Source organism: Liolophura sinensis, chromosome 7 (assembly GCF_032854445.1).
Source record: "Liolophura sinensis isolate JHLJ2023 chromosome 7, CUHK_Ljap_v2, whole genome shotgun sequence".
NCBI classification, from domain to species: Eukaryota; Metazoa; Mollusca; class Polyplacophora; order Chitonida; family Chitonidae; genus Liolophura; species Liolophura sinensis.
The window spans coordinates 7,770,130-7,789,965 of record NC_088301.1 but is presented as its reverse complement, the minus strand read 5'-3'; the positions used below and the strand labels follow the sequence as shown (position 1 = coordinate 7,789,965).

The window sequence follows — 19,836 nt, the reverse complement described above, 5'->3', positions numbered from 1 at the left end:
CATTTAATGATAGCAAATGCAACCATCTCCCCTGTAAGGTTACCCTGGGATCAAACACCGGTAACATGTTCTGTTGCTCATTTTCTCTACGCCCACACACACACACACCCCTGTAGCGGCCCTAAATTAATACATGTACATTATTTTTCTACAGCGAATAAACTTTAATCAGGTGGTGTTAAATTTTGGCTCCTGTCCAACCTATCGTCTTTGAGTTAATCCATTTCCCTTAGCTGGATGTACTCGGTAGAATTGATTGGTTGGGAAAGCTTAGTGCTGGCCTTACTCCAACATGTCCATTCTGTGGTCAGTTTAGTCCGTCCAAGACATAGTGTCTCACAGAAATGGCATCTGTCATGTAATCTGACGTTCCTTAATCCTGCAACCTCCCTGTAGAGACTGATAAATAAGCCATCCATACTGTCTTGAAGTTACATAGGTACAGGTACATGTGAATCAGTTACGAAACCTTCATGTGTGGCTCTGCGGCCAAATATTAGATGGAGATTGCTTTTATAATGAAATACTCATTTGTAAAAAGCACATGCTGTACTCCACAGTCCTGTGTGTTTCTGCTCACATATTTAGCTGTATTTTTATCATCTTAATTAGGGATTAAAACTGTCTGTCTCTGCTCATACCGGCAGATATCTTCTCACCTGCTGTTATCAGCTCCTGTTTGTTGATATGTTTTTGGGTCATCCGTCCTCTCGTGGGTGTTTTGCAAAATCACCCGTTCTTTTTAACAAATTCTAATTAATATTTATAACATTAAGTGTGATTTCATATAAATACTTGTAGAAATACAGTGTGTTGTATATATGTACGGTTTGAATATGTACACCTGGCTTTCTGCTTACATTTACATGTATGTGTTGTTAACGTGCAGAATTTAGAAGATTAAATCAGTGTACGTCGGGAGGGCTTTTTTTCAATGATGATCCAAGCAAAATATTAAGAAGGATGTCTTGGAGAAGAAATTAAGCAAGGTGTGTTCATGTTGTTTGACCAACAAAGTCTTTTAAGAGAGGTCTTGTTAGTCATGTTAGTGTATACATGATTGTCATGAAATTGTCATGAATTGCTTTATAACTCGCCGAACAAAGTTAAGATCGTAAATTCTCAGAGGGCAAAGTGTTTGTTGTGTTGTCTCGTTACTTTTTATTTGTTTTAAACTCATCGTTGAGTTTCATGTGGGCACAAAGTTTAGAATATAGTGTTGAGGTAGTGACGTTATGATGAAGATCCAATGTTTATGTTGGTGAAGATCCAATGTTTATAATGATGATGAAAACAAGTGACGCTCGTGCTAAACTATTTTTCTGTGCCCACAACAGTTTGGTTTTCATAACTCTGGGTTGTTGTTTTTTTGTAATTGATTATTGTTTTTTTTTCTTTGTAGATTATTCTTGTACATTACTGTTCTTTAGATAGCCTATGTGTAAAGAATTGTTTTCTAGAAATCAGTGGTACCTTTATCATGCATCTTAGGCCATGTTTATAGCCTCACAGCAGTAATGTGCTAGCCACCCCAGACAAACGACAGATTGAAAAAGTAAAATGTCACTAATGAGCATGTAACATTGACTGATTGTCACATTATATGAAATGTTAAAGGTTAAAATTTTTTGGGGATTATGTAATGCTTGTGCTGCCTCTGCCCTTCTTCATGTCTCATTGCTTGTGGCCATTCCTGCATCCAATCAGCAGTGACTTACAGATGCAGCTTTTGAGGTCATTGCTCTCTTAACACAGTCTGAATAATTCAGGATTCCAAATTAGCTTGTCCGTTCTTGCGCTGTCAGAAGGATGTGAATCTTGGAAAGAATCTGCCTACTTTGTTTTTGTGCCACCCTTTGGTTTAAAATTCTCCTTTACCAAAAAAAAAAAAAAAGTTCTTATTTCAGATTATTTTTGACTGCTGAGCAGCTTGACATATACATGCATTATGACATTCATGTCTCTGTGATAAACAAGGTCATTCTCTTGTAGAAGTTAAGGCCTTTTGTCTGGATAAGGGCTTATGAATATTGTATGTCCTCGACAGCTACAAGCAGCTCGAGCCTCCTACGAGATATTGGCCGTATACTGCAGCCAAGATGGACCGTCAGAATTCGCAAACCACTCAGACATGTATACTTGTGTGTACTTAATGGGGTCTATGGTTAGTTGTTATTGTTACCAGATCTATATGGAATATGCTATATTTGTCTGATATTATACATGGGATACCAGATTGACAGCTGGAACTCACAAAAAATTAGGACATGAGACAAGATATTTGCTCTAACTTTGTTCTTCCCCTTTGTTTGTTTTTAAAGGATACATGAAACAATTTGTTGTTTTTCTTAATACTGAGTTTAGAATGTGGCCCAAAATATGTAAGTACAAAAAAGCTTGTCAGCTTTCTTCTTGGGGTGTAAAATGGCTTTAAACTGCAGTTTTCCTGTTAAAGGCCCCAGTGCTCAGTCTGGAAATTATGTAGTTTACTCTGGTGATGTCAAGTGGGGTGTCAAGGGCAATAGCTGTTACAACAACTTAATGAGGTGAAGAGTCCACATCCAGGGCACTAATCTGGTCCCGCATTCTCAGTATGTTCATTTATATTCATAAAATATGCTTAAAAAATAATTTGTTTTCACTCAGTTTTCTTCAATTCCTTAAAACCATAATGTTTGATTTAATTATATTGTACCTTTTCATGGATCCTTTGGCACTCCAGCAGCATCTTATACTCTTTTGAAAAATGATCCTTCGAAGCAGTTTTTTTTTACTTAAAATATAAATCTTTATGATGTAAGGGCTATTTAAATTATGGTTGTAAACCTCCACAGTTTGATGGACTTGAATTAATATAACAATTTTTGTGTCTCAATTCTAATTCCAAGAATCCAAAAACAGAAGTTAAGCTGTCAAGTTAACAATCTAATTTACATATGCTTGCATGACCTTGATGAATTTTAATAATTTAAGTGATACCTAAATATTATTGTGATATTATCCGGAATAGACAGGATGCCAGACAGATAAAGATATGCCAGATTTGCTCCTGACTATATTTACACACATTTCATGTTTTCAGAATTATATTTTCTTGTCTGAATGAAAAAAAAAGCCGACAGTTTTGGCCCTGTGTTTTTGTCTGGCCTTACATGAAGCTTTACTAATAATAGTTCATCTGCTGAAATGTGATACTGTTTGTGGATTTTATCTGTCTGGTGGCTGTGAACCAGCAATTGGCAGTATTGTACCTGCAAAGCTAACAGTATTGGTTTAAGTACTTGTACAAGCAGCTATTGATTTCCTGTCCATTTTCAGGGTGTGTTCACAGCTATTGGTACACATACCTTTCTCCTATATATAACCTGAGCTGATGCCAATATTAGATCTGGCTAGCCAGCAGTCAATGGTTGCCCAGAAGGCCTTGTGTTCAGATTGCTGAACCTGTTTGCAAACACAGCACAATTGATCTCGCAGCAAGACAATTAATTAATAGGTGTGTGTAGAATGAATAGTTGGAATGGAAAGAAGGGAAATAGAATAATTGTAATTTTGTAGATTTTACAGTTGTACTTGTACGTAAAATGCATTACACAACAATCATGCAGGCACAAAATTCATGCTGGAGTTACCCATGAATGCAACTGTGCAGGCTTATTGTGGCAGGATTTCGTTTTTGGTAGCCATTGTTATAGCCTTCATCTGCAGAAGGTATACAAAAAGCTCAAATTCTTGCTAGCCTATAAAAATATTTTCAAATGAGTTTTTGTTATGTTTTACTACCCTTTATACTGATACATATTATTCAGTCTCACATGTTATTTCATACATGGAAAGTCTTTCTGATGAGAAATCACACTTCACACAAAACTCTCAAAGGGGATGAATCAATCATAATCAAGCATATTTGTCACTTGGTAAAAGATAAACTTAAGTGAAACAAAGTATTCAGTTTTTCACAAATCTTACCACCTGTATAAACTGTAGTAAGAATAGATGTGTATGAATTATTGTTTGTGTCTTGAAGCTAGGTGTCATAGGGCATAGGTGGCTAGCCTGCCAACTTGGTGCAGTGAGCCAGGAGCTTCTCACCATGTGGTCACTGTGAGTGGAAGTCCTGGTCGTGCTGGCTTCCTCTCTGGCCATAATGCTGGTTGTTGTTGTGTAAGTCAAATATTGATTAGTACTGCGGTACACCAGTTAGTTGAATAAAGGAAGGTGTCAAGTTCAACATTTGCATCAGGTACTGCACATGTAGTTGGCGAGGCATATCTAGAGCATTATGCCTTACCTGTATTTTAACCTGACCTCCATCCACAGTAGGCCTATACTTGCAATCAAATAAATAAATGAATAATCATTAGGTTAATACACGCATTCTGAAAGTAAATAGTTCCAGAGTTCACAAATTTAGATAGCATCTACATTTTAGTACATACTGGTATCTTTATGTAGTTTCAATGACTTGCTCTAACAAAGACCATTGGTATACTGTTAATTATTCGTTTTTCACAGATTTAGAATTTTCGTTGTTTCAACCTGTCATTTAGATTTCATCTACTGTACATGGAGTTTTCAGTTTAATACCTTTTAAGAAGTCAGAAGGCGTATATTTGCAACCAAAAGCTAAAACCTCAAAGCTATTCACTTTTTTTAGATGAGAAGAGCGCCTGTTATACTTCTTGTTAAGGCACGCGATGTACACAAGTGTGTATGTAAACATAGTAGCTTCATGTAGGTGGAGAAGTATGCAACTTTGACACCTGAGGTCAATCCAGGTAAACACTTCGGCAGGTAAATTTGCAATGTTAATGATGTTTAATGCTATTCAGGCATTTGCCAGTGGTATCCCATGTCTAGATTGAGGTGCACAAAGGCCTTGATGTTAGAACCACAACAGTCTTGGTTTTGTTGTATTATTGTCGGATTATGTAAAGTAAAACGTGTTGAAAGGGCCTATATGTTACAAGGGATTTGCTTTAAAGTGGACTGATCTTCTGGGAGAATTGGCTAAGAAATTTGAGAAGAGAGATATTCAGAAATATTCATTGCACAAAAACTGGTTTTCTAATTTGCTTTTTATAATGTCTTCAAGGGCAAGATATATCAGAATGATTTAATATAAATACATGAATTGTCAATAAATTCAAATGCTTTTTATACCTGCCTTGCCAGAAAAATATAGTATGATTGTGTAGAAGTGATTTTAAACCAATCTTGTTCGCAGGTTATAGTCTCATCTTTATCAAATGACTGCAGTAATATATCTATAGAAATGCCTCGTACATGTACATATATAGGTGTACTTAGTGGTTTTGTACATGCAGATTTGTACTTTTCAGTACCGGTTAAATTGTTGTGTTCCTAATAACTCTAGTATGTGTGTTGGCTTGCGCAAAATGCGTTTAATGTACAAGTATGCACTTACATACCCAAGAGAGAATTGCCTCAAATGACCTCCATTGTTGATGGTTATGTGTTTCTGTCCCCAGAGAACTGGCCAGGTAACAGTTTGCCATCTGGATGAAATTGGGCCAGTGTTTAATGTAAGAACCTGACTGTTGACAGTAATAGTTTGGTGATAACCGGTGCAGACCTATACATTCCATATCACACTTCAAACCCACTTGGGCCACATATGTGTCGCAAGTGAATTTGCTGTTTTTTACTTGCCTCCACGGAAAAGCTTCACACCACAAAGAATTTTCTGATGTGTGTGTTTTTGTTTTTTTTTATGTGATTCATGTCCTTCAGGCACGTTTCCTTCTGCAGAGTTCATGTGTGTGTGTGTCTTTTGTTCACATATGGTGTTAATATATATATAAAACAAAAAAACTCATGAAGGTGGAAACTTTTGCAAACGAATAAATCAGTCTGTAGACTCGTGGGGCTGACTGGAACAGCTGCTGTTGAGGTGATTTTGATCATTTCGATCATATTACATGTGTTATTGGAAAGATTTTGATTGATGAAGTTTTAGATATCTTGTACATATGTTTGTTTCAGTCTCACTGCGATGAAAAATTGTTAGACTGTGCACTTTGTGAATCTACATTAAAAACATGGTATGTCCTGCAGTTGAAACTGCACGTAATACGTGTATACCAAGTATATATACACAGCATTTTTTAGTATACTGAGTATCACCTAAAGTTTTCTGTATTTTTCATTTTTCAAGTGAAACATTATGCTAGATTCCAATTGATTCACTCACCTTAGAGGGCCACTTAAGAGTTTTTTTGTGAAGTTTGATTGATTTCTTGTCCAAAAAACTTTCAAGAGTGGTTATTAGAAGAGTGAAGAAAGATATTTCCAAAAATAGAAGAATAAAAATTTCTTCCTGGAAACATATTTTATATTTTTTAATAACTGCTCTATGTTATTAGTATTTTCTGTCAGATATTAGGAAAGACGTCATCAATGATGACACTGGGAGCACGGGACCAGGTTAACGTCCTGAATTTGGTCTCCCACTCCCCAACACTGCTGTTTTCACAGCTGTCATCATTGACGCCACCACAGCAGACTACTTGATTTCCAGACTGACTGTTGGGACCATAGGGAAACTGAAGTTATATATAACTGAAGCTAATATATAGTCCACATTAAGAAATGTATACCAAGATTTTCATGTATCTTTAAGACATAAAAAGTGTCATTATTTAACCTGTATGTGCTTCTGAACACAGTTTTACATACCAGACTTTAGGTAAAATACAGTAAAAATGTATGTCTTTTGTCTTGAAATTTGAGCCAATGCAACAAGATTCCTTTAAGCAAAAGAAAATTATAAGATTGAAAAATTTTGTATTTGTTTTATGAATATGATGAAGTGACTTGAACAAGTAGAATATTAATGGTTTTGTAATCTTCATTCATACATTACCCATACAATTGCTTGCTTAATTTTACGCTGAAGGCATTCTTAAGATTATTTAGGATACCCTGAAACCTTCTGACCAGGTTCATGGCTGTGTAAACAAGTGTCACTCTGTGTAAAACAATATACTGTCAAGTTTCCAGAACCAAAATATAGGGTGAACAATCTCAGATTAAATCTTTTGAAGATTAAGTACAGGTTGAAAAAATTTCATCTGATTTTACAGCTTTCCTTAATAAGCTCATGTAACTCCGAAGACATTCAATTTGAGGATCTCAATATTTCGACTTTAATTAAGTCATCTTCAGGAGAATTGTGCCTGTCACAATGGTCAAAATGAATTTCTTCCTAGTTACTTTGCTTATTTATTATGCTTAGCTGTTCAGTGGATCAACTAGATTACGGCTTTCATCTGTTTCACACTGTATTATCTGCCTTTTTAATGTGCCACTCAGTCAGTTTTATTGGCCCAGATGCCAGAGTGGCTGGGTTTTTCAGGGGGTTCTTTGTGCTTGGGTTAATGACTCTGGATGGAGACATCAAATAAAACAGCCTTGGATAATCTGTTGTATGTAGCAGGCACTCTGCCCTTAGTGTGGGTGGATAGGGCTCCCACACATGGACTCTTTTAATGCTCAACCCTCTCACAGTTGTGAAATAATGGTCCATAAATCCCATCTGTCGAGATCTTCAGTCAAGTTTTCATCCCACTGAGCTCTTGCGCGTGACCATTTGAGAATATTTAAGGGGGAGACTTCCCACCCTAAATAAATATACCTAGTTGTAAGGTCAAAATCAACTAGGGTACATGTGGATCTAATTAAATAGCTTATTACTAGTCTTAGAGTTTTTTTTATACTTTTAATGGCTATGTTACAGTTATGTACTTGTGTAACTGTTTAAGAGTTATGCATGTGTGAGTTCTTTGAAAAGGAAGTGTTGTAATCATGTGTTAGGTTATACATTACAGTGTAAAATGTCATGCTATTTTAGATGTAAAAACAGCACTCAACATGGCTGAAAATAAACATGATAAATTAGTGGTAGTGTAGATACATGTATAGCTGCATAAAGATGCAGTCAGATGAAAAGAAATAATACCTTCTTTGTTGCACTTGTTCTGTTTGGCATCTGAGGAACTTTTAACTGATCCATTTCAGGAGGAAATGTGATTATTTATTTGATTTGCTTAATGCCATACTAAAAAATTATTCACTTGTGGTCAGTTTTATGGGTGGAGTGCCTGAGGTAAAGCACAAGCCTTTGACACCCCCTGAATCGTAAATTGTGAACCGATTTTTTAAGAAAAACTGAGCAGAATGAAAGCAAAGTGGCTATTTTTTCTAAAGAATTGTAGAAATGGTTTAAGCTAACATGAGCTTTTGCTGCAGCTATAGGTCAAATTTGTCATACGTAGAAAATAACAGAAAGGTATGCACAGCAAGTTTCCTAGTTTGTCAGTTCTTATTTAGATAGCGACCTGGTATTACCTTTCTGGACTTTTGTGAATGGCTTAGTGTCACAACCTTTGTAAATTTGCCAGTTTTGTGACCTCCTGCTTATGGTACTGCTTCAAGTACTTGAAGACAGTTATGTTTGATCGACTTGAGAGTGTTGACTTTGTCCGGAGACTGTACACAATACAAGAACCAAAACTTTGCCTACACTAACGTGACACTCACAAAAGAATCTCTTGAGATATTGGTTGCCGGCTGGCCAAGGTGGAGCATGTGTCAAACTATCATCCCTCTCATCGACTTGTAAATTTAAAGCCCTACTCCAACTTCAATCTGACAAGATATCACTGTACATTACCTCAGAAAATCTCCTTTACTAGGTGAAATTTATTTTTTGTTTATGTATTGAAGATATTTGTCAGCTTTTGGAAAAATTGGTATTCCCAAAGCATTAATTAAGTATGTCAAATGAGTTGTCCCAAAGTTAATTTTACTGACAATGTTTGAACCATTGAAGGTCGTTGAATGAGGATTTGACATGGTTTCTTTAGAAATCGACGTAAATGTATTGAAAACTGCTATGAATGTATTGAAAACTGTCTGTTTTTCATAATAACACAAGCAGATGACAACAATGCCTAAAATAGTGTTATTTGCTTTTTGATCTTACACCACACCACTTTATATTTTTGTTTTACTGTCTGGATAAATCTTTTTTTATAATTGAGGATTAAAGTATAAACCATAAAGCTGAAAAATCATTTAATTTTTGGAAATGTGGACCGTCCCAGCAGTTGTTCCTGTGAAAGCATATTTGTGCTGTTGGAACCTAGAAAACCTGAGAAATCGTCTAAAACCTGGAGAGCGGACATAATAAAATGGTGGATTTTAAATTTTAGTTTTATTCTGTTTTTATCTTTTTTTTTATCATGGGTTAATGACTTCTTCTGATTCATTGACTGTGTCAGGTGGGTGACCTGACTGGGTCAGGGCAAAATAAGTTTACTGATTTCACTTGAGCAACATGAAAACCTGTGAACAGACTGGGGCCGTTTTGAGTGGGACAGTTACTGTGTTGACCTGATTGGGACAGTCACACTGCTGACCTGGTTGGGACAGAGTGGCACTGCTGACCTGATTGGGACAGTCACACTGCTGATCTGGTTGAGACAGAGTGGCACTGCTGACCTGGTTGGGACATAGGCACTGCTGACCTGGATGGGACAGAGACACTGCTGACCCGGATGGGACAGGGGCACCGCCGACCTGGTTGGGACAGTCACACTGATAACCTAGCTGGGACAGTGTGGCACTGCTGACCAAGCTGGGACAGAGTCGGACTATTGACCAAGCTTGGACAGAGTCACACTACTGACCAAGCTGGAACAGAGTGGCACTGGTTACCTGGCTGGGACAGAGTGGCACTACTGACCAAGCTGGGACAGAGTGGCACTGGTGACCTAGCTGGGACAGAGTTGCATGACTGACCTAGCTGGGACAGAGTCACACTGATAACCTAGCTGGGACAGAGTTACACTGCTGACCTGGCTGTGACAGAGTCGCACTGCTTGGTTAGGCTACTTCCTTATCAGGGTTGGTCTGGTTGACCGCAGTCGGTCCGTAGTAAAATCTGCATTTCAACTTTGTTATTAAGGGATTTGATTTCTTGAGGAAATAACCACTTTTATTTACTGTTATTCAAGATTTCTACATAAGCTACATAAATCTGCACATAAAGATTTCATATTAGAGCATCAAATTAAATGTAAAGTTAGCAAAAAAAATAGGTGTTCAAAGCATTGTCTTAGAAAAAATTAATATGTCCATTTCTGTTTTTGTATTCTTAAAGCCTTGAGTGATGACCGGTGGCATCGTGTGTGGGTGACAGTAGATGGGAAGACGGGTCAGGCGACTGTGAGGTTAGATAACCAGACATTACAGATGAGGCCGTATGGACTGGCCAGTGCTGTCAATGTCCTGGTGTGGAGTAACCTCACCACAGTCACATCGTTTGGCGGTAAGTCTGTGTGTAATAATCTGTAATTACCAGCATTCTCTTGTGTTAGAGTTAAAGGAAATAAGTGTGTAGCATCAGCAATAGTGCGCCTTTACACACCTTGCACACCTGCGTCCCAGCGCACCATAATGACTCAGTTGAGGAGCCTCTCACCAATGCAGTCGCTCTGAGTTCAAGTCCAGAGTTTACCAGCAACTCATCAAATGTAGTCTATTTACTCCAGGCACTCTAGGTTTTTAAACCCATGAAACCATGGGTAAATAGATGAAATATTGTTGAGTATGGCTTTAAACAACAATCAAACAAAATAATAACAAAGCTTGCTGTGAAATTTAGCCATGAATGGATAAAAAGGTGTTACACAGCTGGAAGTCCTGGTGAATGAATGTAGTTCAGATGTCAGATGGTAAATTAAACGCATCACTATTCCTGTGTATGTACATTTAACGTTAGAGTCAAATTGTAAAGATGCATATATTGAAAACAAAACATGTGAAAAAATAGAAGAATTGGAGTGGGGTATTACAGTTTTTTCTTGCATGTACATGTACGTATATAGTCCCATTATAAGCATTGATGTTTTTGTATACAGTGTGCTCAACTCTGCTTAATATACAAATTTAACATGGTCATGTGTTTAGTGTGTATTGACATTTATGTATTGCCTGAATACAGTTAGATATGAATGTGGAGGTGTTTAAAATGATTTAGTGATGAATGTCAGTTCTGACAGTTTTCACAGCTCTGTCTAATTTGTGTCTGTCTTTTTTTTTCCACATGCCTATAATTTATCCATTTAATGACATGGCTTGAGGCAAGCTAGCCACAGTGATATGCTGTTTGTATAAGAAAAATGAGACGGGTGAGGTCTTAAAACTATGATTTGAATCACATGCACGAGCCTGGTTTAATTGTACATCTAACTAAGGGAAGAGCTCAAAAGTCAGAACAGACAGTCGTCTGTGTGTCCAGTGCATGGATATGCCTTTAGCTGCAGGACATGCCCGCTGGATTGGACATCCAATCAGCTGGACTGTTCCTTTATCCATTCCTGGCCAAGCCGCCTCTCTTCTAAAGTATGAAGACTAGCTGCTCAGCAGCTGGAAGCTTCACTCAGCAGTGACGACAACAACTTTAGCTAGAGTCTGTTCACATAACTGAACACTTTACCCTATAAACTCCAAGTACTAATCTAACAAGTCATACGGTCGCTTTTCTTTGGTTGTATAAAAAAAAAAAAAAACCTGAAAAAAAAGGTTTTGTTGGCATGGATGATATTTTACAGCTCCCCTAAGCAAGTCTTTAATATCACTCAAGCAGATGGTATGTCATAAGGGGTGAACATGTACCATCTTTTCAACACAACTACAAAAATACACTTGCCAGCATGATATCGGCCTCTTGAGGAAGCAGACCTTGCTTGGAAAAACTGGTAAATTTGCCAGGAAGATCATGATCTAATAACAGCATTCATTATGTGGAGATTGGGGTATCAATTTATATAAGCAAACAAGTATTCAAATATAAACAAATGTGGAGTCAGCACCGTATTCAAATAACAATCATAGGACCTGTCATTCACTTCGGGTACAACTGTAGACCTGATGGGACCCCAGGTGTCAAAACTGCTATGGTCTCGAGAGCGCATGCGCGAAGACCTGTCATATGGCAGACAGCTTAATTCCCTGTTAAAACAAAGCCTGAGTCCTGCTGTGCCGGTATCGTTCATTGAACACTTTGAGGAGCCCGAGTTGTTCCTCCTTGTATATATACCTCTATGGTCAGACATATGTAATATGTCATGGACTCCAATCTACGTCGACTTGACAAGACAGTTAATTTGTAGCTTCAAATTGAGCTCATATATGATTGCTTGTTTGAGACTGACTTGTCTCCTATCAAGCCACATCCCATGCATCTGCCTACATAGGCAGCCGGCCATTCCTAGAGATTGGACATAAACGGCATGGATCCTACATCAGCACCCTACCTTCCCCGATCCGCTATTCTGACTTATGAGCTCATACCTAAGCTTATGCAGTGGGAACATTGTCAGTTTACGGGGCAGTTTTTACCATAGCTGTTATAATAACGTGTATATACTTGTACATGTAGTACATAAAGTCTGTGAACTGAAACACCTTCAGCTTTTCGAAAACTGTTGTCTAAAGGCCTCTTTGTGTGATATTTTTTACTTTATTTGTTTGATTGGGTGTTTCATGCACTGTGCTGAAGGATTTTTCTCTGACATGGCGATGAACAAGTTTATGAGTAGAAGTGTCTGCGGTAAAGCCAGAGCTGGATTCAAACACACAGCTTCATAGTAAGGCGTACATAGGAAGGTCTGCGAGCCGCCTGTGGATGGTCGTGGGTTTCCTCCGGGCTCTGCCATGTTTTCTCCCCCCGTACTATTGGTTGGCGTTATCGTATAAGTGAAATATTCTTGAGTATGGCATAACACACCAATCAGATAACTAAATAAATCCATTGGTCAGGGGCCTCATATCGCAGCGAGTCAGCACCATAACCATCTGAGCCACTGAGGACCCTTGCCTGATTTAACAAAAGGTTGTACCACTGAAAATAAAGCTAATGATATAATGATTTTTATTTTTGTTTAAATTTTTGAATAAAATGTGTGTTACGTATCTCTTTTTTAGAATGCCATGAGATTTTAGTGATGTCTTTCAGTCATGTTTCATAAAATGTAACAGTTTGAATTACATCATGGCTGCCAGGTGAATGAGGACCACTACAGTGTCATGACCTTCAAAAATTAACAGGATTAAATGGAGATAAGCCGTGGCATTTGGAAAACATTATAGGCTGCAGGATTCACTCAAAACATTACTTCTGGTCAAACATATAATTTTGGAAATTCATGTACATGTAACCTATATAAAATAATTGAACAATCTGTTAACACCATTGTATTCCTTTAGTTAAATTTTAGTCTAAAACATATGCTGTTCACCTTAAAATTATTGTTGTATTTTACTTTGATTAAAATTAAGTTTAGTGTAAAATGATAAAGACCTTGAGGTCGTTGTATTGTGATATTTATGCAGTGACCTTGGCCAAGGTCACAGGTTAGACACTTGGATAGTCAATCCACAGTCAATTACACTAGATGGTAAGTCTAATGTTGATACAGATGTCCTGGTAATGTCCTGACCCCTGTGATTATAGGATAATATCAACCTAGATAGACACCGTTTTACCGCTTTTTTTTTTTTTTCTTGGTGTATCAAAAGTGATACATGTAATTGTGTGGGTACACATAAACGCATGGATGGTTTACACATCGTATGGCACAGGTTTGTTTATAGTTACAACTGTAAATTGATGCGGTCCTCAGATTTCTGCTTGCATAGTGTGCAAATAAAGGACTACAAAGGTCATAATTATCATCAAACATACATGTACATAGTGTGTGCCTGTTCACACAGCAGGGAATCACATACACCACATTCTGATTATTATCCCCATTTGTCTCATTGTCAGCGTGCAGAATAACATTATTTTCCTGCTCTAAACAAAGATAAGTGATCGTATCATACTAGTATATTGTGTGGCATATATATATGACGGAGTAATACTAGTGCCATTAAATATCGTGCAAATGAACTGCTAAAGTTTAGCATTCCTAAACCTCATGGGGCCATTTAACATGATTTTGTTTTGTGAAGTTTGGCATCAAAAGTATCATTTTATAGCCTTCTACATACCAAACTTTAGGCAAAGGACAGTAAATGTTCGTAGTGACATGCCACTAGCCCATTCACCAGCTATAGCACGCCATCAGCAGGTCAGCATGGTTTCATTGATGCACTCCCTTCCCATAATAAAGGCCATCCTTAAAAAATTCTTTGTCTCGCCTAAACACACAGATAGCCCATATAGTAAAAAAAAAAAACAAAAAAAAATTATCGAAATAATTTGTGAGGAACCACTATTGGAATAATGGAATTTTGTCCAAAATGATAAAATATTAGCCAGTGTCCAAAAATATTTCTTGTCAGTCTCTTTAATATTTTACCTTTACTTGGGACAAATTAAAATGTTATGAATGTATAATTAAATTCCAACGGCTTGAGCAAAACTTAGCAAGAAACATGCGATATGTTCTATTGTATCTTATGTTGCAAATAAAACAGTATGTAGCCGGTTTCACTTTTATGTCAGACACTATCTGCGTAGCAATAAATTTACTTTATGTGTATAGCTGTTATAATTATAATGTATATCTTGACAGTTTAATTATTTTCACTTGTTGCTTTATGTGTATGTGTACTTAAAATTTAGGTGTTTTTATAGTATTTGTTTCTGCTTCTGTTTCTGGGTAGAGTACATTATACATGTATTAGTAATAACCATCCTCAGTATGTAGAGGCTGTCAGCATTTATTACAATACTAAATGTGTGTCTAGGCTATCATTTACAAGAGTGTACTTAAAGCCAGACATACTGCGACAGTTGGCTGACAAACTTATTTATCTGTGTCGTCTACACGCCCCAATTACCTCCCCTGCCTTTATTCAGATGTCAGATAAAGATCAGGCTGCCGGTGATCGTCTCATTACTTTGCCATCTGAATGCCATATTTCAGATACCAGATTCACTGCCACCTTTATAGGTTTTCAGACCACATTGATGATGTAGTATTTTGTTAGATTGAGATGGCTTTGTTTCTATCACAGTTTGATGAGGTGAAAATCTTCCTAGTGATAAAGTGTGCACAAAATGAGACTGCAAGTCAGTCGGCGATGAAGTGTGTATAAAGAGAGAGCAGAAATTCCAATTAAGCTCCCTCTGTTGCAGTTCCATTTGGGCTGTTTGTTTTGAAGTTCCATATGAGCTGTCTGTATTGGAGTTCCATTTGGGCTGTCTGTATTGGAGTTCCGTATGAGCTGTCTCTATTGGAGTTCCATATGAACTTTCTCTGTTGGAGTTTCATTTGACCTGTCTCTGTTGGAGTTCCATTTGAACTGTCTGTATTGGAGTTCTGTATGAGCTGTCTGTTGGAGTTCCATTGGAGCTGTCTCCATGGAGTTCCATTTGAGCTGTCTCTATTGGAGTTACATTTGAGCTGTCTGTATTGCAGGTCCATATGAGCTGTCTGTATTGCAGCTCAGTATGATCTGTCTTCATTGCAGTTCAGTACGTTGAAGTTCCATTTGAGCTGTCTTTATTGCAATTCCCTATGAGCTGTCTCTCTTGCAGTTCCATATGATCTGTCTCTATTGCAGTTCAGTATGAGCTGTCTCTATTGCAGTTCCATATGAGCTGTCTCTATTGGAGTCCAATATAAGCTGTCTCTATTGCAGTTCCATGTGATCTGTCTCTATTGCAGTTCCATTTGAGCTGTCTTTATTGCAGTTCCATATGACCCATCTCTATTGCAGTTCCATATGAACTCTCTCTATTGCAGTTCCCTATGATCTGTCTCTATGGCAGTTCAGTATGAGCTGTCTCTATTGCAGCTCCGTATGGGCTGTCTGTTGGACTTCCAAATGAGCTGCCTGTATTGCAGTTCCATATGAAGTGTCTCTATTGCAGTTCCATATGATCTGTCTCTATTGCAGTTCAGTATGAGCTATCTCTCTTGCAGTTCCATATGAGATGTCTGTTGGACTTCCAAATGAGCTGCATCTATTGCAGCTCCAGATGAGCTGTCTCTATTGGAGTTCCATATGAGTTGTCTCTATTGGAGTTCCATATGAGTTGCCTCTATTGGAGTTCCATATGAGTTGCCTCTATTGGAGTTGTATATGAGCTGTCTCTGTGGGTGTTCCATATGAGCTGTCTCTGTGAGTCTTCCATATGAGCTGTCTCTATGGGTCTTCCATTTGCGCTGTCTCTGTGGCAGTTCCATCTTAACTGTCTTGACTGGAGTTCCATATGAGTTGCTCTAGGCTGTTTCTGTCATGTGGCCGCTTTCCATTACTGTTTCATGTGAGCTCTGTTGTAGCTCTTTTCATTGGATTTGTGTTGCTTTTTTTTTTTTGTATTACATTGCTCATGCAATGTGTGGAAAGGTGTGTTCCAAACGTGTGTGGATACAAAAGAGTATTTTGTTAAGTGATGCGTAAAGTACAATATGTCTGAATCAAAACTTAATTTGTGCAATTCTTGAGTGTGACATAAATACAACAATCAAAGATGCAAATGAATAATTTGTACAATATGTTTATTTCAGGCACGGAGAAGCCAATATCCCTGGGGCTTCAGACGTTCATTGGTTGTATGCAGGACCTTAAGTACCTGACTAGTAGTGGAGAGTACCGTGATGTGATGATACGGGGACAAGCTGGAGTCAGTAAGGGGTGTGTTGACCTGTGCTCAGGGGTCAACCCATGTCGCCACGGTGGCCAGTGTGTCAGTCAGTACACACAGACTGTCTGTGATTGCTTTGGGACAGGCTACGAAGGATCCACCTGTCAAATTCCAGGTATGCATTAATTTTCTCATTTGTGTTATGCCTTTTTGCTTTGTTTGTTTTCTCACCCTCAAGATATTACTTTGCCAGTCCGTCTGTCTGTCCCTTCTTTTCGGTGTTCTGTCTGATGTGTATCCAAATGTTACAATATTAATTTTTATGGCCTGTGAATATTAGCAGATTTTCTTTTTAAACCTCAGGAAGCAGAAAGCTATGATGAATCTGTAAACACCCACCCTGATGATAAATCACAGAAGAATTGCACATGAAAAGCTTAAAAAAAAAAAAAAAAAAGGAAATAATAAAAACGAAAAGGGATGCTTGTGCCCCAGTAGAGTGTAGTAAATGGCTAGGCTTCAGGTGCTCCATTGAAAATAGGATAACCTTTTATTAGTGATGCTATACCACACATTTGTTTGAATGTCCGTCGTTTTCGGCTGTGATATTAGTAAGCAGATAATAACCCCTGAAAAATAAATTCATTTAGATCTGTAGGCTAGTTAAGTGTTAAACTTGTAAACACAAACATCTGTCTTTTTTTTTTTTTTTTTTTAACTGAACTGTATCTTAATAACTTTTTATATTGCAGTGGACTTTGTGTGATAGGCTGATTTGTCTACAGTTTATTACCAATTTCTAAGAAAATTTGCATATAAATCTATGTGTGCAAGACTTTAAACTAATATTCATGACATTGGGATTAATAGTTATACGAATATTAAGATATTTAGAGGTTTACTAGTGAGATACATGCAGTGCACAGATCTCCATGAATTTTTTTATACATATAACTGATAATGTCACTTTAAATTGCTTTAAGTTAGATTGTACCATGTAAGTTGAATATTTACTCAAAGTAAGCTAGAAATGTGAATGTTGGGCTTGAAAAGCCTGAAAAAGCCCTGAAAATCAAACATTTTTAAGGTGGAGCACTATTATTTCAGCTTCATCGCTAACATTACAGCCCTTTGAAATGTAAATAAGAAATCAGTCTGTGGAGCTTTATTTTGTTTTCGTAAGAGAGAAAAAAAAAAATGTCACAGTGGTCCGTCATTATAATATCTGGGTAAAGTTTGCCCGTGCCTTGCAGAATTACATCTAGATTAGGGTATATGTTGCAATAAACAAAATAAATGTGATGCCAATTTCCGTTTCAGGATTTTGTTGTGTTTGGAAGAACAGCTCCCAATGTCAGCTAGGTCTCCTCTGTTAGTGCTCGTGTAACAGACGGTTTGACATTTATCTGCAAATAATAGATGACTTCAAGTTAGAGGTTAGGCTCTGGCATTTCCCCTGTGAGATAGATGTAAATTTGGTATGAGTGAGAGAGGAGCAGTCTGCACCCCAGACAGAAAACTGATGTTGTGTTTTGTAGCCATATTATTGCGATTAATGATTTGACTTGAACAGATTTGTTTGTTTGCTTGAGGTTGGATCCAGCATCAATTATTTCTGTCATTTTGCAGGAGGACAGTGGCCCTAGAAACATTTATTTATTTATTTGATTGCTTTTTAAGGCCATACTCAAAAACTTTCCACTTATATACAATGGGGAATCAGTTGAAATAAGCGTGGAATAATCTCAATATGAACTAACGACTTTTGGCTAGTTACTGGTGAACTTTCCCACATGTGAATTACAGATCTGCACAGAATTGCACAAAGCTACAAGGAAAAATTCTAATTGTGAATTTTAAAAGGTGCTTAATATGTTTTAATGGTCATCAATTAAATAATGTAAAGAAGTGAGTAAAGCTGATTGAGGTGCTTGTCTTGATGTGTTCTCTTCCCACCTCCCATCTCCATTCTCTTATTAACATAATTGAGAAGTTATTTTATATCTTAGCAAACATAGGAATTTGATTGTTTCTACACAGTTTGAGAAAAGCCAATGGTAGTTCAATGTTGGGACTTTCCAAGTTATGGTCAGCAAAGTATGCATGTGTAGGTATCTACATGTAGGTGCAGGGAAGCCATGTGATGACTGTGAATAATATATATGGGTCATGTCTTTGTGTTTTCCGTTCACGATATTTACCATGTTCTTAATGTGCTTGTCAGGAGAGCGTGTTGTTTCATTAGCTTTCTATGGATGTCATGACTGCCAGGGGTGAAAGACTGACCAGTGGGTAGCAAGTATTGTGTTCTAGAGAAAATCAGTTATGTCTGCTGGGCCAAGTTGTTCAGAAGTGTATTAGGACTTATGTGAAAGTCTGGTATTAAGGTTAGTCCAGACTAACTGTCATCTACTTTGTATGAGAATTATAATGGTATTAAGATTTAAGCCTGGCTGAAATTTAATACACTTTGGTACAACTGACCGCTGATGTTTAGAAAGGTTGTGATGGTATTAAAAGTGCTAGACTGTTATGTAAACACTACATTACTGATGTAGTTGATCGAAATGGTCTTGAAAGCCTGTTTTGAACATTTCCTCAAGAGGTTAGAAGACTTTGATTCAATGGCATGTACACAAAATTACATCAGCGGTAAATATTAATATTTACTGCTGATAAATATCCATCATTTTACAGACTTCCAAAGAAAATAAGAAAAAAATTCTTGTTTCCTCATGCTCTTAATGCAGATACATGTTCTAATGCTCAAATTACCTGTATATCAGTTTCAGAGTCAGGAAGACAATAACCACATTGTGATGTTGAAACAGATCAACTGCTAACATTATATACAGGAACCCACAGCAATTCCTGGCTGGTTTCCTCTCTGGCCGTATGTTCAAAGGTCTGTCAGCAACCTGCAGATGTTGGCTGGATTCCTCCCATCATTATGCTGGCCGCCATCGCATAAGTGAAATATTCTTGAATATGGCATAAAACACCAAACAAATCATATAAATCCTGTGAATTTTTTCACAGATATGTATGGCTTAATACAGGTACATGTACATATACTCTAACTTCCTTTCAACACAAAGAGTTGATGCCAGGGCAAGACCATCAGATTAGCAGACATCTTCATATATATACATATATATCTATAGGTCAGTCTGTTGATTATTCTTGGTACATCACTGAATATCAAC

General features: G+C 37.4%; 1 protein-coding gene across 1 annotated transcript in view; it reads left to right on the top strand.

The window, feature by feature from the left end:
- LOC135471500 (axotactin-like) overlaps positions 1 to 19,836 on the top strand; it is a 104,649-nt gene that overhangs the window by 33,150 nt on the left and 51,663 nt on the right. Inside the window, exons 6-7 of the mRNA XM_064750760.1 lie at positions 10,187 to 10,354; positions 16,554 to 16,805. Of these exons, the coding sequence (XP_064606830.1) occupies positions 10,187 to 10,354; positions 16,554 to 16,805 (420 nt within the window). The remainder of the gene's footprint in view (positions 1 to 10,186; positions 10,355 to 16,553; positions 16,806 to 19,836) is intronic.